The 25,928-nt window shown below is 50.0% G+C and overlaps 1 protein-coding gene across 2 annotated transcripts in view; it reads left to right on the top strand.

The window, feature by feature from the left end:
* The first annotated feature begins 1,775 nt into the window (after nt 1-1,775).
* The window catches only part of ASB6 (ankyrin repeat and SOCS box containing 6), a 40,184-nt gene continuing 16,031 nt past the window's right edge, over nt 1,776-25,928 (top strand). Inside the window, exons 1-3 of one of the 2 annotated variants that reach the window (XM_077306831.1) lie at nt 1,776-1,803; nt 22,621-22,811; nt 23,659-23,840. In XM_077306831.1, the coding sequence (XP_077162946.1) occupies nt 22,675-22,811; nt 23,659-23,840 (319 nt within the window). In that variant the 5' untranslated portion in view covers nt 1,776-1,803; nt 22,621-22,674. Of the gene's footprint in view, nt 1,804-17,520; nt 17,684-22,620; nt 22,812-23,658; nt 23,841-25,928 lie in introns of those variants that run through there. The other variant, XM_077306830.1, reaches the window with a different exon arrangement.

Raw genomic sequence — 25,928 nt, 5'->3', positions numbered from 1 at the left:
GACAAATTTATTCCAGTACGTTAGAAGCAGAAATACAGCCAAGGGAAGCAGCAGGGCCCTTGGAGGAGGCCGGATTCCTGTAGGATGACCGGGAGAAGGCCTTGGTGGCCTCCGTCTTCACTGTGGAAGATGCAGGGGGGGGGGGGGCTTGCCCACGTCAGAACCGCCGGTTTCAGTTGGATTGAGGTGATGAGAGAGGAGGGCCTGCGCCTGACGGACACATCAAAAACTGACAAATCACTGGCCCAGGTGGCAGATACCCAAGAACTCAGAGGGAACTTGTGTATCTCCTGACAAAAATAAGAATGATCTCACTAAGATCTGCCTCCATTCCCAATGACTAGAAAGTGGCCAATATAACCCCCATCTTTACAGGGGGGAAATTTCCAGAGGAGATCTGGGAAAACGGCAGCCCTGTCAGTCTACTGGCAATGCAAGGTAAGGAGGTGAAATCCATTGCCAGAGATTAGGAGGCAAACTGAAGAACAAAAGCAACTGAGGAAGAATCATCCCGGATCCCACGAGGATAGAGCTTCTTGCATCCCTAGCTTGTTCTTTGCAGGTTGAACAAACATGTGGACAAGGTGCCCCCCCCCCATGTCACTTCCAGGAAGCTTTTGAGAAAATTCCTCATCAAAGGCCCCTAAGTAAACTCAGTCGAATAAGAGGGCAAGTCCCCTTGTGAATTAAAACAACTTAATTTACAGGAAACAGAGGAGACACTAAGTTGCTCAAGACCAGGGGTAGTCAAACTGCAGCCCTCCAGATGTCCATGGACTACAATTCCCAGGAGCCCCCTGCCAGCATTCGCTGGCAGGGGGCTCCTGGGAATTGTAGTCCATGGACATCTGGAGGGCCGCAGTTTGACTACCCCTGCTCAAGACTGCCAAGTGCTCCTGGGGGATCAGCCACGGCTGCACAACGGAGGGTCAGCAGGGCAAACGGGGCTGAGCAAGTGCAAAGTGAAGCACCCTGGAGCAACTCACTATATATATATACATTGACGGGGTCCAAACGGTCAGTAACTGCCCAGGAGAGGAAGGGGAGGAAGAAGGACTTTTCTCCCTTTCTCACAAGATAAGAACTCCATGAAATTAACAAGCAGGAGGCTTAGAACAGTGGAAGGAAGGTCCTCCTTTGCCCAGAGAGGAATGCCAGCCAGTGGCATCCACGGCCGCCTGAAGGGGTGGTGGCTTCAAGCACAGACAGCTTCAAGAGGGGACTAGATAAGCAGATGGAGCAGAGTCCCATCAGTGGCCTTTAGCCATAAGGTACAGACAGAATTAAGACTGGAGGGAGGTGAGTGGCTTCCTGCTTGCAAACGCAGGATGGTAAATCTCGTGTTTGCAGCCCTCCTCACAGGGCTCTTCAGATGTCCATGCCAGTTATGCTGGCAGGGGCTCATGGGAATGGTAGTCCATGGACATCTGGAGAGCCTCCATTTGGCCACTCGTGGCATGGAGGGATCTCTTGGTAAATAGTAACCCTCTATGAAAGGGACTGTCCCTGTTGGCATCCTTTGGAACAGGGGTTTTTGGGAATGGGACCACCACCACTGTTAAATATGTTTAAAACATTCCTTTTCTACAGGTTAGCATTTAAATGGAAGCTCAGTCACAAATTTAATTTAAGAAAAATCCTAAATGTGGCAAACTACTGACCCAGATTTTAGGACCTTTCACAGGCCATCCCCTCCTTTGTCGGATGGAGGGTGGAACTCACTCCATGAAGTTCAGTTAACGGAATGCGAATTCTCCTTCTTCCAGGAGTGACAGTTATCCCTGCTCAGGTGGAAAATGCCAGGTAGAAAATCAGAAAGAGCTTATCTTTGCCTTTGTACAGGGGGAAGAAATCTATGTTTCACAAAGGCCCCAGAAGGGTTTTGTCCATTGGGTGGGAGTTAATTTTTTACATTTTTTAAAAATTATCGGGTGATATGAGCATATATGGCCATGTTAGCCCAGCACCCCATTCCCAAATGGCCACTGATGGGCCTGGAGGGGTGGGAAGGGGGAGGGAAGAGGCCATACAAATCCTTGCTGGCCGAGGCTCCTGCATGTGGCAGCAACTGGAGTCCAGAGAGGCAAGTACTCTCATTTTAACATAATGGGGAGTTGGGGTGGGCGGGAGGGAGAGGCATAGGCCTGCTCCAGCCCTGTTTCTGCAGGCTCCCTTCAGTGAAGAAGAGCAGATGGGTAGTTTTCATACCCAGAGTGCAATTATGGTGCTGTTCGCAAATAATCTGAAAATAGTTTTATGCCGTCAATTCCTGTGCTGTGGGACTGGCCTGGTGATGTCACACCAAGCAGGAACATCTGGGTGATGTCACTTCTGGTGCCATGTGACTTCTAGGGGCTTGGCAGGAAGGCGTGGCCTGCTGACATCACTTCCGGGGTTTCTCAAAGCCTTTAGGCGTTTCTCAATGGTAAAAAGACTGAGAAAGGCTGCCCTGTTCAAATATTGACACCAGTTAGAGATGCCAGCCTGGAGAAAATGGTTGCTTGGGAGGGTGGACTCTATAGCATTGCACCGCACCGAGATCCCTGTCCGCCCCAGGATCCTCCTCCAAATCTTCAGGAGACTCCCAACCTGGATCTCATGACCCAACAATACCTGGCAACTCTGCCTGCTCAAGTGCCCCTTGTGGGAGAGAGGTCCTTCAGGGGAGGGAACGTGACTCAATAGTAGAGCATCTGCTTGGCATGCAGAAGGCCCCAGGTTCAAGTGTTAACATCTCCAATTAAAAGGCTCTCCTGACAGGAAGTTCAAGTAGTAGATGATGTGAAAAACTTTAACCCAGGGGTGGGCAAACTGTGGTCCTCCAGATGTCCATGGACTACAATTCCCATGAGCATGTGAATTGTAGTCCATGGACATCTGGAGGGCCACAGTGTGCCCTCCCCTTCCTTAACCGGACACCCTGGAGAGCTTCTGCCAGTCTGAGTAGACAATGCTGACTTGGATGGACCCAGGCTGCTTGCCTCTTTCTTTTCATGAAGGGGGTGGAGGGGAGGGGAGCCAGCAGCAGCGTCACAGAGAATGAGGCAAATCTCTGCTCAGAAGTGTGGGCTTCTGGAGTGCAGTCACTTTGAAACAGATCCCAAAAGGAGGGCAGAATTAAGTCTTGGGAGGGAAGCCTTGCAACGGGGAACCAGGAAGTCTTTGAACTGATGCCCTGAACAGTCAGGGAAGACTCCTTTGCTACAAGGCACGGAGCAGGAAGTTAGTTTGCAAAAAGCAGAAATCTACAATTATACTAGTGGCAGTTTTTCAAATATAGCAACCTATATCTGCTCCTGGATATCGTGGGGGAAAGGTAGGGTCACTGCGGATCAATCATGCATGTTGCAGAGGGGAAATTTAAAGGGCCCAAAATCAAAATGGAAATTGAATACAGGGAGGGAGGGATTTATTCAGGCTGGGAGAGGATAAAAAGCAAAGTGCAGACTTGACCCTGGGTCAGGGCCTTTTTGGTCCTGGTTCCGACCTGGGGAATGAGCTCCCCAAAGAGCTGAGGACCCTGATGGATTTGTACAGTTCTGCAGGGCCTGTAAGATGGAGCTCTTCTGCCAGGTCTTTTGTTGAGGCCAGGGCAGTTAAGATCTGCTCCCCCACCCCACCCCAATCAACAAGTTATAGCGCCATCACATTGCTCCCTATTAACCCCTCAAGGTGGTTATAGGCCTTCTGTTCAGTGGGGGCAGTGAGGGTATTTTATTCTGCTGCCAGGCTGTCTTATAGTTTTAGGTTATAGGGTTTTATAATTCTGCTACCTCCACGAGCCGGTTACTGGAGTGGTGGACTGTAAATTATATTATAAATAAATAATGAATAAATAAATAACTGCTTATGTCCACGGAATTTTTGAAGGATTTTCTCTTGTTTCTCTTGATTGTTACAAATACCAATCCTGTATGAAAATTGAAAATATTTCTAATTGACTTGTCACTGAAGAAAATACATTTGAAAAAGCTTACTACCTGGTCTGCATTCCGGCATGTTTTATTTTTTGAATAAAAGAGGACTTTTTTAATTGGCTTTACTTGTGTAGCCTGTTGTCAACCTCCAGGTGGTGGCTGGGGATCTCCTGGGATTACCTGGCCCCCAGGTGATTCCAATCCGTTGACTTGAAGAAAATGGCTGCTTTGGAAGGTGGGTCCTATGGCATGATAGGCCATTGAAGTCCCCCCCCCAGACCCGTGCCCCTCCCAGATGTCACTCCCCAAATCTCCAGGTAGTTGCCAATCCAGATCTGGCAACCCTAAAGCAGGGGGGTCCTGGCCAGCCTTGCTTGTGGAGAGCTGCCCCCAGTCAGAAGAGCCAGTCTGGACCGCGTGTCTGGCAGCTTCCTGCAGGCATTTTCTGCACGTTGGGAGGGTTGTCTGCAGTTATGGTTAGTGTTGATGCTGGAGGGGGAGTTATTTCCTCAAAAAGCAAAGGTTTGTGGCTGAAATCTGTTGCACTGAGTCCCACGATGGAAAACCAGGGCTTAAAAATTCAGTCCACCCATGTGAAGGAACCATGGTAGGGGCCTGCAGAGGCCTATCTGCTCCCACCTTGGGGTGTTGCAAGAGCCCCTAGGACAGGGGTAGTCAAACTGCGGCCCTCCAGATGTCCATGGACTACAATTCCCAGGAGCCCCTGCCAGCATTCGCTGGCAGGGGCTCCTGGGAATTGTAGTCCACGGACATCTGGAGGGCCGCAGTTTGACTACCCCTGCCCTAGGAGAATCTCTGTTGCATGCTAGGAGAAGTTTGGGGGAGGGTGAAGTTGGATGCAAATCTTTCTTCTAGCCTTGTCAGCACTGAGAAGGCTTAAAAGACCACGAAAGAGTCACGGGTCTGCATACGCCAGCCTTTCTCCCCTTGCTGCTGCTTCGTGTGTGTTTGTGTTGTGTGATGAGGTGGCCAAAAAGAATGCCACTGTTTCCATTGGATTTTCATTTATTCTTGAGTAAAACAGTCCTTTCTTGAGGATGGGATCTTTCCCTACAGTTTTTCATCTACATTTTTCAGTGGTGGGGCTTATGCGTGCACATGAGACATGCCATGCATGTATAACATCAAGCAAAAATCTGTGTGAGTAAATACTTTGTGGAGTGGGTCATTTTGAAAGGACACAAGATAAGTTTTCCACCCAACCATTTATTACGGTATACAAGCGCCAGGAAGTGGGGACTGCATTGCTATTGCAATTTATGAAAGGGTTGGTAGAATCAACAACTTTGCTTCACAATGACAGGAACAGCCACAGTAATCTGAGCTGCAAGTTCAAGGTTCTGATCTTAACCTTCAAGGCCCTACACGGTCTGGGCCATGGGTATCTAAGGGACTGTATCTCCCCATATACCCCCAGAAGAACATTAAGCTAATCGAATACTAATACGCTGTTGGCCCCTTACTCTAAGGAAGTGCGCCTGGCCTTGACTTGCTATGGCCCCAGCCTGGTGGAATATATTGCTGGCAGAAACTTGGGTCCTGAGGAATCTATTGACGTTCAGCAGGGCCTGATCTCTTTGAATTCTCTATCTTCTGGGGTGTTTGCTACTCTTCCCAATTTTGTGTCATCTGCCAATTTAAGAAGTAGTCCCTCCATGCATGTGTCTTGTGGGGAATAGTCCATGTGAAGAAATGGGACAGGGACAGAAATTGAAAATCTCCCCCAGGAGAAGCAAGGTCAAGAGGAGATTCTAGCGTGGAAACCGAAGGGATGAGAAAGCTCCCAAATCCACTCCACACCCAGCTTACCTTGTGCAGGATGGATTTTTTTGAATGGCATGAGTCAAAAATAAATACATGGAGAGGAATTAGGAACAGGACCCCACTTGGGAGGGAAAGGGGAAAATCACTCTCACTCAAACATCTCAAAGTTTATTTAGAAAGCGAGCTTACCCAGCCATAGCCTGTTGACATCCTTTTAGTTCATTCCTTTGCATTGCTTGCTTCTTTCCTGAGCCCTCTCTTTGGGCCTGTCAAACTTGGCAGCCCAGAGAATTTCCCCATGAAAATTCTGATGAGAGATGGGATGGGTTTTGTGCCCTCCTTTCCGGGCCCGGAGACCGTACCTCTCCTCCCCAGGGGCCGGCTGGCCGGCCGCTGATTGCTGCTGCCTGGAAGAGAAGCAGGCGGCTTGTGGACTCCAGATCCTGACCCTCCCCTCCTTGCTCCTGCATCCGCCCATCCAGGGCTCGATCACGGTTCCTTTTTTCTCCCTGGGGTTGCATCCAGAAACGAGAGCAAAGCTGGCCCCGGTGCCCCGGGCGCTTTTCTGACGGAGGCTTAAGTAAACTTCCCAGAAAGCGATCCGCTTGTCAGGAACGAATTCCAAAGATGAAAAGGAGAGGAAGGCTAATAAATGTGGCCTGGCCGTGATTGATGCCTTCCTGAAGTATTGCGGCCCCAGGCTTCAGGTGGATGTTCATGTTACTAAAAAATGCCCACAACTCATTTCCCTTGGGGTAGCAAGCCCACGCATTGTGTGATTCAGCCTACACCCCATTACAATACTTGCCCCAAAAATTTCACTGGTCTCAGCCCCTGAGAGGACGAGGAAGCAAGCCAGCCAGCAACTGGTGCAATGCACCAAAAGGAACTGGTGTGAAGAGCCAGTGAAGCAGGGATGCCAGCCTCCAGGTGGGACTTGGGGACCCCTTGGAATTACAGCTCCGCTCCCAACTACAGAGGGACACTTTGGAGGAAGGACTCTATGGCATTGTATGCCACTATACTCCTCAAGCTCCACCCCTAAATCTCCAGGGATTTCCCAACCTGGAGATGGCAAGACTATGCCCCCCATCCCCTGCTGGTGGCAGGGGGGAGGAGTGGGGATGACCAATGCCAAGGCCCCTCTTTTGCCCTGCAGAATAGACTCAAGTGGTGGGAAGAGCATGGGAGGGCATGTCAGAGAGCGAAGGAGTTGCATGTGGAAACTCATATCCGACAGCAGCTCAGAGGGAAGTTATACTTGATTGTTACTCACTGACATGTACACACAATAAGAATTGCTGAAGATTCTTCTCAGATGCTGCAATAATCTATTTGGTATTAGCATGCCCACCCCCAGCTATTTAAAGCCAAGATGCTTTTTGTTCTTCTAGTTAAAGACCCGTGTCTGATCATTGGGTGCTGCCCAATCACAGAAAGGTATCTTTTACTGGTGCAGACTTTCTGGAATCTCAGGTTAAGGACCTTCACATCCCCTCCTACCTGATCTGGGAGATGACAGGGATTGAACGGAGGATCTTCTGCATGCAAAGTAGGGGCTCTACCACTAAGCCAGCCCCCAATAATTGGAGGGTGGTCCAATGTACAAGGCCTTAATGCTCATGTGCAATGGAGACCAGTTGCATTCGCCAACATCCAGAGATGGAATTTCTAGAGACTTATGTGAGAGATCTGAAGCCTGAAGAGGGATGGCTGAATAATAAAATTTGAATTTAAAAAAGAAATCAACTAAGGCATCCCTGGTAGGCAAATGTAGGCTAGTGATTTACTTGGGACAGGTAACAATAAAAAATATATGTTTATTTGTACCCCACTTTTTACTGCCTGAAGGAGTCTCAAAGTGGCTTACAATTGATTTCCCTTCCTCTTCTCACAACAGACACCCTGTGAAGTAGGTGTGGCTGAGAGAGCTCTGAGAGAACTGTGACTGGCCCAAGTTCACCCAGCTGGTTGTTTGTGGAGATTATGAGGTCAAGTGCAGAGAAAGGGCCAGATTTCAGAATTTTCAATTTGTGAATTTAGAAATAGTTCAGCTTTTGCTTTGGTAACTGAATGTCTGTAAAAATGGAAACTTTCAAATGTTTGACTTAAACAAAACAGCTGTATTGGAGTCCAATTTTGGTCTGAATGACTGTAAAATAAAGATTGATTGATTGATTGGTATACTGGAGTCCTGGAGACCAACAGGATGTTTAGGGTATGAATTTCCAGGAGTCAAAGCTCCCTTCATCAGATAGATTTATATAAAATGATAGATTTACGAAAACTAAGACGTTAAAGTATCTACTCATCAGTAAGACTTTTGGGTAGGACTGCCAAATCCAGCTCGAGAAACTCCTTCAGATTTGGGGGCAAGATACGTGAGGGAGAATTTAATAGATATGCCTGCAGAAGGTGCTATTCTCTCCAGGGGAACTGACTGAGATCGGAGATTGTGGTGAACTACAGGCCCTGCCGGGAAGTTGGTAACCCTTCTTTGGAAGGCACAATGTGGCCGGACACTTCCCCTGCTGTCTCCTTCAGTTACGGGAATTTAAAAAATGTGCTTTCACTCTTTCACGGCTAACCCAACACTTGGTCAGCGCTGCTCATGAATGGGGCTTGGATGTTTGTGTTTTGCCCAAACGCTGATCAAGTAACCAGGCAAGCCAAACCCCCAGCTTGCATTTTGTTATAAAGGTATTTTCTGAATTTTGACATTTCAGAAAAACAGTGAAAAATGTGAAGATGGTATCTTATTGTTTGACTAGCAGGAAAGCCTGTTGTACGAAAATTACAATGGGTACTAGCCTCCCTCCATCCCGATCTGGGCAGGCCCACTAAGGCCTGGTTAGGCCGCAGCCAGGGCTGCTCAGGCTGGGGGGGAGCACTGGTGGGGGGGGAGCACTGGTGGGGGTGGGCTCCCTCCTCCCTCCCGTTCAGGTCCACAGTCTCAGGCTCTTCCCTCTCCCTCCCAGCTCCTGCTTGCTGCCTGGATTACTGGAGGTTGGACCTTCTTCCATATGGAAGAAGTTGGAGGGGGATGCAGTCAGAGGCAGGACAGCCTACTTGATTGGCTGTTCATTGGACAGATGGCTAATCAGGTAGGCAATGAGTTCCAACTCCTCCCACCACCCCGGTCGGCCTTTATTTATATTACAGATAGGAAACAAGTCTGTTCTGTCTCACTATCCTGTACGATACTGAAAGCAGTAATACGAGACTATCCTCTTTTTCTGTTTCTGTCATTGTTGTGATCCTTGGTGGTTTGTTTCTTTCCTGGGATTTTAATGCAATGTTATGTTGTTTAAATGCAGTTTACACACAAGGGACAGAACAAATGTATTGCTTGCATCAGTCACTAATAAATTTTGTTGGGGATGTTAGGAAAAAATGCTATCATGGTTCCATTCCAAGTGGAATTGTTGAATGGTTCCAATGGCAACCAGGTACATCAGCATGCTGTGGTACTTGGAGGATCCGACTAGGTGGCAGTATGCAAGGCAGGAAACATTGCAAAAAGTCTTGAAAAGAAGACTATGTTTTGGTTGATTCTGCATGTGGCGCCATTTTTGCCATGGAAAACCCACCATAGTATGCATTGCCCTCCCCACTCATAGCAGTGACTGCATCTTTCCACCGCAATCTTTGAAATCAGCTTTACTACAACTTTTCTTTTAGGACTGTGCCAAAGATGCCTGTTTTTGCATGCATAAATAATGGAGTGGTTTTGGTCTCCTCGCCTGTGCCACCGTACACGCTAGTCCCTCGTCCACCAATGGGAGCTCGAAGTGCAACATGTTTGGCACAGACTCCCACTTCTGCAATGACAACATTGCACCAGCAGAAATTAGTGCGCTGCTTCCCTCAGAAGCATTTCAATCCACTCTCTATGAGGAACAGCCCACCTCTGAGGGGGAAAGGTTGTAGTGTTAGCATTCAAAAGGCTGTGCGCCTCCCCCCCTCCAGCAATTTCTTGTTGAGGACTCCATGTCAATGAGTTACAATTCCCATCAGGCCCTGCCAGCAGCATATGCCAGAGTGGCGGTCAGGTGACATTGCAGCTGAACATGGCCTGCCAATGAGCATCTGACACAATGGAGGAAGTGGCCACTCCCACTTAAGAAATGTGAAAGTCTAGAAAATGCATAATCATATGCAGAAAAAATAACGCAGTATCAGAGCACCAGCATAAAGAAGAAGAAGAAGAAGAAGAGTTGGTTCTTATATGCCGCTTTTCTCTACCCGAAGGAGGCTCAAAGCGGCTTACAGTCGCCTTCCCTTCCTCTCCCCACAACAGACACCCTGTGGGCTGGGTGAGGCTGAGAGAGCCCTGATATCACTGCCTGGTCAGAACAGTTTTATCAGTGCTATGGCGAGCCCAAGGTCACCCAGCTGGTTGCATGTGGGGGAGCACAGAATCGAACCTGGCATGCCAGATTAGAAGTCCACACTCCTAACCACTACACCAAACTGGCTCTCAGCCGTTTGTTTAAAACAACGGTTTAAAAGGGTCAGCGTGCTGACTTTAGTGAAAACCTGTACCTGCATCTTAGCCCCAGGATAGGAGAGATCAAATCCCCACTTGTGCCACGGAAACCTGTTGGTTGACCTCCATGGGCCAGTTACACCCTTTCAGCCTGCCTCGTAGGGTTGGAGTGAGGATAAAATAGAGGTGAAGAGAAGGATGTCAGGCGCTTTGGGTCCCCACTGGGGAGACAGGCGGTGTATATATGAAATAAATTAAAATAGAATGGTGAATATTGTGTGGTGCTGGCATCATCATCATCATTAATAGTATTAATATTAGTATATCTTTATAGCCCACCCTTATCAGCTGGCTCAGGGCGGGAAACAATAGGCACGTACATGCAATAAAGTTCCATTAATAGCCATTCTTCATTGTCGCCCTATTTAATTTCTGTGTGGGTGGTCAAGTAAAGGTTGATCTTGGGAGAACCATGATTGGGTCAGACAAGTATAAAGAGCAGCTTCAGGGCCTCCATTTTGGATCTCGAAGGGTGGTTTTTAAACTCTTCTTGTGCTGTTTTTCCTGTTCCACTGGAGCAGCTTGACCCTTGGTGGTGTTGGCGGTGGTGCAGGGGAAACACCCAGGCACAGGTGGCCAAACTGTGGCTGTCCAGAGGTCCATGGACTACAGTTCCCATGAGCCCCTGGACATCTGGACAGCCACAGTTTGGCCACCCCTGCAGCAAAGTACCATACACTCAGCCTGCTTGTTTACTCCCTGCAGGGTGACAACATTGAGATCTGGAAAGCATTTGGGTGTTGAGAAAAGGATAAGGTTGCCAGGTCCCCCCACCCCAGTCATTGGCAGAGGGTTGGAGGTGTAGTTGCCTGATTGAGGCTGGGAAACTCTGGAGATTTGAGGCTGGAGCTGGGGCGGACAGGGTCCTCAGTGGGGCACAATGCCAGAGAGTCCCCCTCCGCTAAAGCAGCTGTTTTCTCCAGGGGAGCCGAGCTCTGTAGTCCAGAGATGAGCTGGAATTCTGGTGGATCTAGGCCTAGGCTAGAGGCTGCATCCCTAGAAATAGGTATGGAGGGAAAGGGCTACCTCCCTCCCCACTGGGCCCTTTTATCAATTATCATTATTCAGGGCTCACCCAAGATCTCACGTAATTTGATGTGGCGATTTCGATCCTGAGGCAAACTAAGGTAAATCACCTTTGGTGGGTTTTTTTAAGGGGGAAGGCTGGGCTTTATTTCATCCTGCCTCCTTGACTGCCTCTTGCTGGAGACATTAATCCTCCTGTTCTCCCCCCCACACCCCCCCCCCGTGCTCTTTGCATCTTCTCGAGATTCCCTCTGAGAGTGGGCCCGTCGTTTAGGGCTGCCTGAGCAACAGCAGTTAGGGTCAGAGTCAGCCAGGTGTCCGAAAGGGTGGGCTAGGTCTCCTGGGCAGGTTCAGGGAGCCCTTTGGCTTGCCCTGCAGTTTGAGAGGGAACTGGGGGAGAGAAAAGCAAAGGAGCTCTGGGGAGGAAGCAATGAGCCTGTGTATGCAGAGGATGCCTGAACAGTGGGGCAGGGACGGGACCTCCGGGTTTGGGCTCTGACCCTGGCAGCATACTGGCGTTTCCACATTCTCATTTTCCTGTGGCTTCATATTTTGTCCTGTTCCACATGTGTTTGTCTCCCTCTAATGGCCGGTTTGAGATTACACCAACAGACATCCAACCTAAAAACCTGCAGGGAGCTGCTGTCCCAAACTGTGCTTTTCCAACCTTTTATCCATGGAGGAATATTTTTCAGGCTTCAAGGGACCTTGGAAGCAGTAGCATGCCCCTTTAGAGAAGTGAGTGTGGAAGTAATATGCAGGAGCCAGCCAATCCATGGATCGATCATTTGCCCTTTCCATGGTGGAGAAAGATATTAGGTGTGTAGAGCAACAGGGGAAATTGCCTCCAGTGAGGTCTAGTGATCAGCAGCCATCCAGACTCCTGGGAAAGGCTGTGTAATCTCTGGGGCGCTCTCTGTCATCCCAAGGTTTCCCATGCCAGACATACAGCAATGTAATAACTGGCCACTAGAGAGAGCAAAGCGCATGAGGAAATGGGAGCATGGTACACTGACGAGAGAAGGGAGCCTGAGCAAAGGTTTGGCAAACAAGATGATTCCTCTGATCCTTCCTTTGGAGAGCAATTGCCCGGAAGACCCCCAAAGCGACCCGGAGGCCAGGCCAGTCTAAGGTGCTTGGCCGGCAAAATTAGCAACTATTTGCATAAAATGCAAATTAGGCTGTCCGGATTTGGGGGGAGTCTCAATTGTACCCATTATGAAAATAGATTTTTTCAGAGCACCTTGGAAGCCCTTCACATTCATACTGGAGCCCATGCAAAATGTAGGAGACTGCATGCAGGGAATTAGACGGGGGCAAATGTGGGCCTGGGAGAGGAAGGCTAATAAAGTCAACTGGAACGAGAAGAGATGTCTTGTAAATTGCAAACAGATGGCGCTCCGTTATAAAGGAGGTCTTTAAAAAAACGGATAGAGGAAATGTCAAAGGGCAGATTAATTTCTAAAGATAAGAGTCCAAACTGTTAAATTGAATGGGATATGAGAGTCCTTTTTTATTGGCACTCCCCAAGGTAAGTGGCTCTGTTCTCAATCATTTCTGTCGTCAGTAAAAGAACCCCAGTTTCCAAACTTTGGTGGTAATCAGTGTCTGGGGTCAGGTGGGCTGCTAGGGACCCTCCCGATTTTCTGGTCTCTTCCCAAGCAGACTTTGTTCCATTGTATTTAACCATTTAACTGTCCACCTTTGTCACTTGCACTCCAGGCTGAGCCTGTGTGACCAACACGATGGGACAGGACTTGGGCTGGAGAGCCAGCGAGAAGTCTAAAAGCAGAACTGAACCAGGGCAGAAGTGTTAACATGACACATGAAGTGATGCAATATCAAATGATCGAATCCAGCCCGCAGCAAACTGGACACAGGAGGACAGCCCCCAGCCCCTGAGATTGTCTCTGAGGAGCTTGGCGACACCATTGGCTGCCCTGTTGCCTGTGCAGAAAAGCCCTCTTGGGTAATTCAGATTTGCAAAGTTTGTGGAAAGCCAGGAGAGCAGGAGCCTTCCTAACCTCAGCGGTGGAATCGGCTGCCTAAGGAGGTGGTGAGCTCCCCCTCACTGGCAGTCTTCAAGCAAAGGCTGGATACACACTTTTCTTGGATGCTTTAGGATGCTTTGGTCTGATCCTGCATTGAGCAGGGGGTTGGACTAGATGGCCTGTGTGGCCCCTTCCAACTCTATGATTCTATGATTCTACCTCCACAAGGCAAGGGCCACAACAGAGGAGGCTGTTCTCCATGCTGCCCGCTGGCAGGTGAGCATCTGCAGGAGGCCCAGCGGGGATGATTGAAGCTTTCAGGGCAGAACGGAGGGGGAGAGGCTGTCTCCCAGACAGGGCCCCCCAAAACCACGAAGGGCTTTAAATGGAGCCTGGTAACCAGTGGCTGGCCAGGGAAGCAACTGGAGAATAGGAGGATGAGGCACACTCCGTTTCCAGCATCAGGGAGGTCACTAGGTACAAATTACCAGAGTAATTTGTCAGGCTTGGTACCCTGACTCCAAATGGAGAGAACTTTAATCGACTAGATCCAGATGGGTGGATACATTTCGACTTGCATATAGGCGGTGTGATATGGTTGAGAGCAGTGGCCTCTAATCTGAAGAACCATGTTTGATTCCCCGCTCTTCCTCCACATGCAGCCAGCTGGAGGACCTTGGACCAGTCCCAGTTCTCTTGGAATGCCCACAGCCTCACCTTCCTTACAGGGTGTCTGTGGTGGGGAGAGGAAAGGGAAGCTGATTGTAAGCCGCTTTGAGCCTCCTTCGGGTAGAGAAAAGCGGCATAGAAGAAACAACTCTTCTTCTTCCTCCATATACAGTCAGCTGGGTGACCTTTGGCCAGTCACAGTCCTGTTAGAAGCTGTTCTCTCAGAGAAGATTCTTTCAGAGCTCTCTCAGCTCCACCTCCCTCAGAGGGTGTCTGTGGTGGGGAGAGGAAAGGGAAGGTGAATGTAAGCCACTTGGAGACTCCTTCGGATAGAGAAAAGCGGCATATAAGAACCAACTTTTCTTCTCCTTCAGTAATATCAGAGCTCTCACAGCCTCACCTCCCTCACAGGGTGTCTGTTGTGGGGAAAGGAAAGAGAAGGTGAATGTAAAGCACTTTGAGACTCCTATGGGTAGAGAAAAGTGGCATAAAGGACCAACTCTTCTTCTTCTCTCTCAGCCTCACCCACCTCATAGGGTGTCTGTTGTGGGGAGAGGCAGGGAAGGCCATTGTAAACAGCTTCTGGACTCCTTCTGGGAGTGAAAAGCGGCCTATAAGGACCAACTCTTCTTCTTGTGTTGGCTGAACTTACGACCGATGGATTTTGTAAACCGCCATGAGCCAGAATTTCTGAGAATGGCGGTATATAAATCAAATTATAAATAAAATAAATGTATGAATACAAAGCAGAAAAGGAAACTGACCCCCTACATGTACAGCCATGGCCCAATTCCACTGAGGTACGACAAAGCACCATGGTGGAGAGGCACCCCTAAATGGATGATTCTGTGTACTCTGTATACTCAGCCATGCCCACAAGCTGGTCTGTCTGGGGTCAGCTGATGAAGATGGGGTCAGCTGATGGGGTCAGCTTTTATACCCTGCTTGTTCTGACCTCATGGAGCCTTCTCTACCTTCAAGAGGGCTTGTGTCAAAGGTTGACACTTTCAGCAAATGCCAGTGAAGGATCCAAGCATCACTGTCCATCTCGGTGGTTCAGCATGGCCAGAAGGCAGCCATGTTTTACCCACAGCACACTGCTCATTTATGTGGAACCTGATGCTAAACCATCTCCCTGGCTCACACAGTGGTGATTTTGCTAGTGCTCAAGGAACAATCCAACTAGGGTGACCATGTTTTGGGAAGTGAAAAAGAGGTCACCTGTCCCCGCTGATGAGTGGTCACTCTGACAAATCTCATGTTAAACTCCCCTCCTATTGAAGCTGTGATAATTGTTGCTAACAAGGAATATTCCTTACCTTCCAATAGAAAAAGGACATTTTCATCTATTTTGTAGAAAGAGCCCCCAAGAGGGTATACAGGAAAAAAGAGGATATGTACTCTAAAAAGAAGACACCGGGTAACCCTAATAAACATTCTCCCCCCCCCCAGCATTGGAAAGGGCGAATACACTAAGTACCACCTTTGATTCAGATGGGCAGCAGTGTTGATCCAAAGTAGCAGAATAAAGTTTGACTCCAGAGGCTCAGTGGAGGCCAACTAATTATTCTTCAAGGGGTGAGCTTTCGTGCCATGCAAATGTTTTCAGACAATGAAGCGGAAATCAACGGACTATATATATAAGGAGCGGGTCTGTTAGCCGTAAATTAGTAAACAGCATCATGAAAAAAACCCACAAACGTGTAGTATAATGAAGATTCGTTATACTTCGATTCGACTGAAGTAGAATGAAGGCCGGTTCAAGAACCTCACTAGAACAACAAGCCAAGCTCTATCCCAGCCTTTTGGGGAAATATTTTTGAATATTTGATTTTGCCCCTGCGAGATTCTCTTGGCAAATACTTGATGCTCCAGCCTACTCATTCCCTTACAATAGAGGCCCAGGTCACAAAGGTAGCACGGCTGGCATTCCACCGCCGCCAAGCCAAGCTACTAGCGCCCTACCTGGACCCAGAGCACCTAGCCACAGTGATCCACGTGACGGTCACCTCTAGGCTGGACTTCTGTAACTCGCTCTACGCAGGTCTACCCTTATCCTTGATCTGGAAACTACAATTGGTGCAGAACGCTGTGGTCAGGATTCTCACTAAAACATCATGGAGATCCCACATCCGGCCAGTACTCCAACAACTTGGCTGGATCCCAGTTGAGTTCCGGATCAAGCTTAAGGTTCTGGTCATCACCTTTAAGGCCATACGCGGTCTGGGCCCAGTGTATTTGAGAGGCCGCCTCCCTGCCTATACTCCCAAAATAGTCTTACGCTCCGCCACCTCCAACTGGCTGCGGGTCCCTGGCCCCAGAGGAGCACGTCGGACCTCAACAAGGGCCAGAGCCTTCTCAGTCCTGGCCCCCACCTGGAACGAGCTCCCTGAGGAAATCAGAGCCCTACCCAAACTTCCACAGTTCTGCAGGGCCTGCAAGAGGGAGCTCTTCCACCAGGCATTTGCTTGAGGCCGATCGACTTGGAATGTCTGCTGAGCCCTCAGACTGGGCCCTCCATGACTGAAAGAACCAACCCCCCAATGTTACTGTTAATTGTTATTTTTATATTATAAATGTGGTTTTGTAATCTTTTGATGCCTTATTTGAAAGTTGTTGATGTTAGTCTATATATTGTTCCATGTAAGTTATATAATGTTCAATGTAAACTGCCCAGAGCTGCAAAGAAACGGGCGGTATAGAAATATAAATGAATGAATCAATGAATGAATGAATGAATACTCACTTGAGAATCCTAACCGACGTTGATTTATCTGTTTTTTTCTGTTTTAACTTGTCTGCCACCCCTCTCCATAGGTCTCGGGGTGGCTCGTGGGAATCGGATTGAAAACCCGTACACATTTAAATCTGAAACAGACAAAAACCAGCACAGACCTCTGCCTCCCATGGAGTCTTGGCCTGTATCAGTGGAGGCGTCACATCCAAAGTGCAGTCCTGCTGAATGCAGTCAGACCCCCCCCCCCCCCCTCCGGGCCCATTCTGCACACACTGGGTAATGCACTTTCAGTGTGCTTTTGCAGCTGGATTTTCCTGCGTGGGACAGGACAAGCTACTTCTAAAGTGCATTCAAAGTGCTTTATCTTACAGGTATCTTACAGCCCTGCAGTCCTGTGCACAGTTCTGAACATGGACAAAACGGAAGGGGTGCAGAGGAGAGCGGCCAGGATGACCCGGGGCCCGGGGGACCTGGGAAGGGTCAGCCTGGAGAAGGGGAGGCGGAGAGGGGTCGAGAGGGCTCCCTTGAAGTCCTGCAAAGGCTGTCCCTTGCAGGAGGGCAGGGCGCGGCTCCTGCTGGCAGAAAGGGACCTCCACTGCATGGAGAATGGGCGCAACTAGATAGCGGTGGGGGGAGAGGCAGCAAAAGGGGCTGGACGGAGGCTTGAGGCTGACCGTGCCTTGCGCAGGGGGTGGACTAGATGACCGCGGTCAATGCGGGTAGCTCTCCCCCTGGCGGCGGACGGGTGGAAGCGCTCCCCGCCGCCGCCGTCGCCGGATTCCTCCGGCCTGCAGAGGGCCCTGGCGGGGAAGGAGGGAACCCCCCTCCCCCCCCCTCGCATGGGACGTGGCGGCCGCCCTGCAGCGCTGCGCTTCCGCTTCCCGCTCGCTTGCGCGTCTCTGGATTCAGGGCAGCGCCCGCTGCGGATGCCCGCAAGCCCCGGCGCGGAAGGAGGCTGCTTGGCTCGGCGGGAGCGCTCGGCCGCCCGCCCGCCCAACAACCTTGCCAGGTAGGCCTCGGCGGGTCTCTCCCGGGGGCGGCGCTGGCTCAGCCCAGGCAAACGGCGGCCCCGCAGGATCCCATAGGTGCTTTTTGCAAAAGGGGGGGGACAGGATGCCCCTTCCGGGGGGGATGGATGGAGTTGGATGCGGACGATGGAAGAACAGAAAAAGCCGCGATTGAACCGGACGGGAAAGATGCATTTTTTGGAGGTGGGGGGGGGGGGTGATCACGGGGGCTGCAGTCCAGCCTCCTGGCCTTTTTGCCATTGATTCTGCAGCCCCAGGAGGCAGAGCTCCGGACGCGCCCACTCGCCCCCCCCCCTGCAGGCCCATCATTGCCATTTGGGGGTCGACATGACCTTATATGGACATCTCACCCAATAAATGTTTGACATCCACCCATAGGGAAATCCCTTCCAGGGCCCCCAAGAGAGCCTGCCGCAGCCCCTGGGTACCCGAAGACTCCGCCCCCCAAGACGAGGGCCTGCTGCTTCACCCGTTTAGTGGCCTCACCCCTGCCGGTCAGCAGATAGATGCTGTCAGTCGGGCTCTGGGAATGCCCGCATCCAGGCTGGACTACTGCAACATGCTGTGCGTGGGGCTGCCCTTGAAGAACATCGTGATGCTTCAGTTGGTACAAACCATGCCCCCCCCCCCTGACTAGCCCTGCAGAGCGCCCAACCTGTGGGCTTCTGTATCTCTGCTGCTTACCTGTTTGCTTCTGGGCCCAGGTGAGTGTGCAGGTTCTTTCTCGGCCTGTTGGGCCAGGGGCCCCCATGCCCAGGACTTCGCCTCCTGTGCACAATTGCACTCTTCAGACAGCAGCCTTCTCGCTGCAGCATCCTGTTAGCTCCGGCAACGCTGCCTCAGCCGGGGAAAGAATTAGGCAAGGGGAAAGAGAACAGGACGGCCTGGAGCCCACGGCTGATGGGGCTTTTTGTTTGCACCGTGTTTGCCTGAAGTTTGCTAGGGGGCTTGGACTGGCTGGCCCGGTGCTTGAGGTTCAGAGGGAAAGCTAACTGGTTGAAGGTGCCATAGATTTGCATTGGATTAGAAAAGAGCACAGAGAACCTTTTCTCCCTCTGCCAATATAGTAGAAATCAGAGACACCCTATGAAGCTGATGGCCAGTGGCCTTAGAACAGATGAAAGGACGTACTTCTTTGCACAGAGTAACTTGTGGAACTCACTGCCTCAAGATGCAGAGCCCCTTGTTCACTTGATTCATGGAACGCAGGCAGCTAGGAGGGCTAAAGGAAACCTCCGTGGGCTGAAGGGGGGTCCCTCTGAATAGTGACAGGGGGAGACTTTGACCTCTGGGTCCCTGCAACAGGGCCTTTGGGGGACATCTGGGTAGCCACGGTGGGGAATAAGAAGTGGAATTTGTCTGATTCTGCCGGGTGGTTCTGATGGGAATAAATGGAGCCATTCCGCCCCACACAATGCAGAGGCAGCTGATGGCCTTGAGCCAGTTGGCACCAGGGACGGCCAGGCCAGGGGAGGATGGAGAGGCCAGACTGTTGTTGTGCTTCAGGGATGATGGGTCGGGGGGAGACTCTGTTTCTGCTTTTCTCAGGGGTTGATGGTTTTGGCAGGGCAAAAAAACAGGTCCATTGACCAGCTAATTACGGGCCCTGCATTTTCAAAACATTCACTTGATTAGAACAGCAAAACAGAGATGCTTGAATCAGCAGCTTGTTTGAAAGTATGCTAATTACAGAAACAGAATTAACGGTTGCTGTGGAACCAGGCCATTGACTTTCCTCGGGGGGGGGGGGGGGGGGGAGGGCACAATTATGATGTTTAATGACGCAAACTAACATTTCTGTAGCAAACGGTTCACTGGACGTCCTCTTCCTTGCCTTTGATCTTGAGACAACAGAGGCAGGCTCCTGTTTAAAAAAACCAAATAAATAAAATTAAAGAAGAAATAAAGCAAGGTAATATTAAAAATTGAAAATCACCTTTCAAAAAGGCATTTGTGCTAAATAGGCATCAGGTCAAATTATTCCAGCAAACGGAAGCTTTGCCCGGCTGCTTCAGGGCAGGAGAGGCATTGGCGCGTAGTGGGCAGGGCCGCAACCATAAGACCTGGGTTCAAATCCCCACTGGGACATGAAGTTCATTGGGTGATCTTAGGCTATCCTTGCTCTGGCTAACCTACCTTGCAGATTTGTTGTGGGATAAAATGGAAGAGTGGAGAACTTCTCTAAATCAGAGATCCTTGGGAAGGATAGAAATGCAACAGAGCAAACAGCCAGCGTGGTTTCATGGTTATGAGTGGCAGCCTTCAATCTGGAGAACTGTATTTGATTCCCCACCCTTCTCTACCTGCAGCCAACTGGGTGACCTTGGGCTAGTCACAGTTCTCTCAGGGCTCTCTCAGCCCCACCTACTTCACAGGTTGTCTGTTGTTGGGAGAAGAAGGGAAGGCGATTGCAACCCTGTGAGGTAGGTGAGGCTGAGAGAGTTTTGGGAGAACTGTGTCTAGCCCAAGATCACCCAGCTGGCTGCAGGTAGTGGGGAATCAAACCCAATTCATCAGGTTAAAAGTTGCAGCTCCTAACCAAGCTGGCTCTTCCCCCCAGAATTAAACCCAAACAAATAGAGACCATATAAACTAAGCTTGTTATTCCTGTTTGGTTGTTGCATCTGTTAATTAATTATTGTATTTATATACGACCCTCCCTGAAGGCTCAGGGTCGTTTCCATGAAACGAGAAACTACATTGTGCTAAATTACTGTTCACTTTGTACCTATAGATATGGATGGGTAACTTGGAGTGCCTGCACATGAAAGTTTATATCCAGAGTTAAACCTTGTCCGTCTCCAAGGTGCCCCTGGACTCAGGCTTTGTGCTGCAGCTGAATCAAAATAATTCAGGAGGGCCTTTTTCTGCACAAAATGGGTTGCAAAGTTACTTGGATAACTGTGCCCTGTTTATGCTGCTGCAGATACGTAGCTCGCTGGAGGGAGGAACCCAGGGTGGAATTTTGCATTGTTCCATTTGTCCTATTAGTACCTATGCTTGCTTTAATTCTCCTTTTTGGGGTGTCTTGTGGTTGGTTCCAGACTTCTACTGTTGCGACCCTGTTGGATTCTTTATCATAGAATCATAGAATCATAGAGTTGGAAGGGGCCATACAGGCCATCTAGTCCAACCCCCTGCTCAACGCAGGATTAGCCCTAAGCATCCTAAAGCATCCAAGAAAAGTGTGTATCCAACCTTTGCTTGAAGACTTCCAGTGAGGGGGCGCTCACCACCTCCTTAGGCAGCCTATTCCACTGCTGAACGACTCTGACTGAGAAAAACTTTTTCCTGATATCTAGCCTATATCGTTGTACTTGAAGTTTAAACCCATTACTGCGTGTTCTTTCCTCTGCAGCCAGCAGAAACAGCATCCTGCCCTCCTCCAAGTGACAACCTTTCAAATACTTAAAGAGGGCTATCATGTCCCCTCTCAACCTCCTTTTCTCCAGGCTGAACATTCCAAAGTCCCTCAACCTATCTTCATAGGGCTTGGTCCCTTGGCCCCAGATCATCTTCGTCGCTCTCCTTTGTACCCTTTCAATTTTATCTACGTCCTTCTTGAAGTGAGGCCTCCAGAACTGCACACAGTACTCCAGGTGTGGTCTGACCAGTGCCGTATACAATGGGACTATGACATCTTGTGATTTTGATGTGATGCCTCTGTTGATAAAGCCCAAAATGGCATTTGCCTTTTTTACCGCTGCATCACACTGCCTGCTCATGTTTAGTTTACAATCCACAAGTACCCCAAGGTCTCGTTCACACACAGTGCTACCTAGAAGCGTATCCCCCATCCAGTAGGCATGCTTTTCATTTTTCTGACCCAGATACAGAACTTTACACTTATCTTTATTAAATTGCATCTTGTTCTCATTTGCCCATTTTTCCATTGTGTTCAGATCTCGTTGAACTCTGTTTCTATCTTCCGGAGTATTTGCCAGTCCTCCCAATTTGGTGTCATCTGCAAACTTGATGAGTAGTCCCTCTACCCCCTCATCTAGATCATGAATAAATATGTTAAAAAGTACCGGGCCGAGCACCGAACCCTGAGGTACCCCGCTACTCACCTCTCTCCAGTCTGATGAAACACCATTGACAACAACTCTTTGAGTGCGGTTCTCTAACCAATTCCCTATCCACCTGACTATCTGAAAATCCAGATTGCAGTCCTTCAACTTATCCATCAGAACATCATGGGGAATCGTATGTCCCTGTTTGTTGTACTGACTTCCTCGGCGTAGTCTGGTAAAGAAAAGCAGGCTGTAAATAGGGTCAATAAAAGTAACTTTATTTAAAATGTATTTTGTATGAAGCACTCACTGTTCACCCTGCAAGTGCTCCCTTCACGATAAAACGAAGGCCCTGTGGGGTCAGGGCAGCCATGCAGGGCATTTTCCTTTGGTCTGCAGTTCTTTGCAGTGCAACGTAGAAATGTTCCTTAGAGCCGTGTGGGGTTTGCTTTTGCAGCAGGCCTCTCGGGAGCTGAGATCGAAAGCTGCTGGCTGGTGGTTGTGGGGCTCTGAACTACGTAGTCCTGCACATAGGAGCAGGTGGCCTTCCTGAAAAGGGGCAGGCGGGACCAGCCGGCCGTGGTGCTCCTCTGAAGGAGCTGGCTTGGAAGCGTCCTGACCTGATCCAGCTGTGTCCTGCCCTGTCATCCGGATGCCTCTAAACTGGGATTAAGTGGTCTCAGTCAGTGGGGAGTCCACCAGCTCCGTTCCTTGCATGCGTTCGAGCTGGTCCGGAGCAGGACGTTTCTGGTCAAGGGCCAGGAGTGCTCCTGCAAGACATCCCTGCCTGGTCTTAGCTTCTTCGCACCTTGCGTGGATGTCTGATGCACTCTGACACGTTCATATTTTGAATAGGCAGGTGCTACTTCAACACCTTTGTTTAGAGACAATTGTTTCGATTTTAGGGAAGCCCAGAAGGGAACCGTCTGCTTTGCTGAGAGACCAGGAGTGGTTTCTGGATGACCTTTGGCCAGGCGGGGACAATGCCCTTCCTGCACGGCTTCCGGAGGATCATCTTTGAGTACCAGCCCTTCGTGGACGAGATCTTGGGCTGCCTGGGGCTGCAGGATCCTGAACGGCAAGAGACCCTCGAGAGGTAATGGGCTTGAAAGGTTGATGGGCATTCATGGCGCTGGAGAGCTGGTCTTCTGGACCCAGGCCACAGTGACAATGGGAAAGGGCATGCGCTCACCCCAGGGCAAGACGCAACCTGGCATATGATGCCATTCATCTCCATATAGGCTAGTGACCTGGTGCATGTGCAGATGGCTTTGCTTGGTGGAAGTCGTAGTTCTCTCCATCTTCAAGTTAAAACTAAAGTTCCGGTCAACTCCAACAGGAAGTGATGCTAAGGAAGAGTGGGAAGTGTTATTTATAGGAAAGAGAAATTCTGCTGAGAGACATTCTCTGAACAAAAGAGCCAGCACCACTCCGGAGGGGGCAGGGCTTCAAAATGGCACTGCAAGCCGTCACATCAACTTTTCCGGTTAGGATCTTGATTGCTCCAACACTCCAGAATTCCTACTGATCTCTATGGTAAAAACCATAGAGATTTGGGGAAATTCCTAGAGCATTGCTGCAACGTGGTGATGCCGTATCCAAGTCCAAGCTGGAAGTGAAGTTGCAGCTTTGTGTGACGCATCTCCCACCCACGGCCCACTGGATGCTGATGGGACATGGGTCGTGCCAGAGGGACAAATGGCAACCCTGCCTCCCTAGTGGATTATTTCTCCCCATGCTTGTGTGCACAGATGCCAGTGTGCCTGGCTGACAACATTCGTGTGTGTTTGACGGGGATGCTTGCAACAAAGGTGAGAGATGTGAGTGGTTTGGAGATGAAAAGATCGGGGGGGGGGTATCATTTAGCCATGCCGTTTGGGTCCTGCAATTCCTCCAGCGCCGTGGCCACCTTGACCTCCTGTGGTCCTTTTGTCTTTCCCCAGTCCCAGCGATGTGGCTGAAGATGAAGGCCGGCTGCTGGTCCTCCAAGAGCTTCTGGAGAGAGAGGCCCATTCGCTGTTCTACCAGGAAGGAGTGAGCTACGCTCTGCTGAAAGTAGCTGAGCTCGGGCTGACTCACGCTGCCGAAACCCTCTTGCGCAACGGGGCAGACATTGTCTTTGAAGGTAGGAGGAGAGGGACTGCGGCTCAGCGGAATAGCACCTGCCCTGCGTACAGAAGGTCCCCAGTTCAATCCCCGGCAGGCAGGAGATGATGGGTTGTCAGTCTGAGTGTCAGAAGCCCCCATGTATTCCTGCCATGATACAGTAAGTTGTAGTCTTGTTCTGAGCGAGTCAGCTGGGTGTAGTGGTTAGGAGGGCGGACTTCTAATCTGGCGAGCCGGGTTTGATTCCACACTCTTCCACATGCAGCCAGCTGGGTGACCTTGGGCTCGCCACGGCACTGATAAAGTTATTCTGACTGAGCAGTAATATCAGGGCTCTCTCGGCCTCCCCTCCCTCACAGGGTGTCTGTTGTGGGGAGAGGAAAGGGAAGGTGGATGGAAGCTGCATTGAGACTCCTTCGGGGAGAGGAAAGCAGCATATAAGAACCAACTCTTTTTCTTCACTAATCTCAGGGGTTTCTCAGCTTCACCTCCCTCACAGGGTGTCTGTTGTGGGGAGAGGAAAAGGAAGGTGACTGTAAGCTGCTTTGAGACCCCTTCGGATAGAGAAAAGCGGCATATAAGAACCAACTCTTCTTCTCCTTCAGTAATCTCAGGGCTCTCTCAGCCTCACCTTCCTCACAGGGGGTCTTGTGGGGAGAGGAAAGGGAATGCGAATGTAAGCCACTTTGAGTAGAGACTCCTTTGGGTACAGAAAAGCGGCATATAAGAAACAACTCTCCTGATTTAATGCTTTGCCATGCCTGAGTGTAGCTGACACCCAAGGACGAAATCCCTTTGAAGTCTCCAGATGCCCTAAGATTCCTCACCTTCCTCCCCTCCCTCCCCTCGGCTGTTTGGTTTTCTGCCCTTCCCATCACTTTTGCACCCATAGTTGTTATCAAGATGTTGTGACTTCCTTGATGTGGTACCTACTTTAGGTTGCCAGGAAGGGGGGCACCTCCCTTGGCCCCTGTGTGCTAGTGTTCTGTAAGTTAGTTCTAACTATGCCTTACATGTAATATCTTGCTCTGCTCTAATAAAGAAACGTTTCTAAAGAAGGTTTGCTTTTCCTGGAGTAAACGAAGACCCACACTGAGCGGACTGTGATGGGCTTGGAGTCTGATTCTGAATAAGGCTGCTACACATGTGCTGGACTTGCAGTTTTGGATCCTAAACAATGACTAAAAGCTTTAGGGCAGGGCTTCCCAACCTGTTCGATTCCTTTAGATCAGGGGTAGTCAAACTGCGGCCCTCCAGATGTCCATGGACCACGATTCCCAGAAGCCCCTGCCAGCATTCGCTGGCAGGGGCTTCTGGGAATTGTGGTCCATGGACATCTGGAGGGCCGCAGTTTGACTACCCCTGCTTTAGATATTCTGATACAAGGTGGTGAACCGAACCACAAAATGGCTTCTGTTCACCACAAGAAGAGGCGCAGCCCCATCCACGGAGGAAACCCAAATGCAGGAGAGAGGAGGGATAATTAAAAAAAAATGCTAGAAAAGTCGAGTGAAAGGGAACACAACAAGCTCTGTGCTGATAGTGGTCCCTGAGACAATGCCCTTTTAGGATGACCGGCTAACCCGTCAGAGAGCCCCACCCACTTTCTGGAAACATTTGGTGGGCACCAGGAAAGTTGTCAGTGAGCGCCATGGCCCCTGTGGGCACTCCCTTGGGGATCCCTGCTTTAGGGCCACGTAACATAGCATGGGGGGGAGGGGGGAGGAGAAACACTCATTCTGGGATTGGGAGCAAATATTGATGACTTGCTTGAAAAAAAGACTTTTTTTTCTGAATGTGGATGATTTCCCCCATTCCTTTCGGACTGGTGTGCTGCTGTGAGAGTCGGTGTGTTGTGGTTGCCATGTTGGGCCATGCTTGGGGAGCCCCAATCCACCCCCCGTTTCATTGTCCGCACCCCAAATCTTAAAGTGTGACCACTGGAATACTAGAAGTATTTATCTGGTTACTTTATTTCTATCTGGCCTCTCACCCCCCCCCCCACGAGTGGGGACCCAGCATGGCTTGCCTCATTCTCCTCTCCCCGTTTGAGGCTGAGAGGGTGTGACTGGCCTAAGAGCTCCCAGCAAGCTTCCATGATATGCGT

The sequence above is a fragment of the Paroedura picta genome, chromosome 12 (assembly GCF_049243985.1).
Source record: "Paroedura picta isolate Pp20150507F chromosome 12, Ppicta_v3.0, whole genome shotgun sequence".
Lineage (NCBI taxonomy): Eukaryota > Metazoa > Chordata > Lepidosauria > Squamata > Gekkonidae > Paroedura > Paroedura picta.
This window is presented reverse-complemented; position numbering and strand designations above follow the sequence as displayed.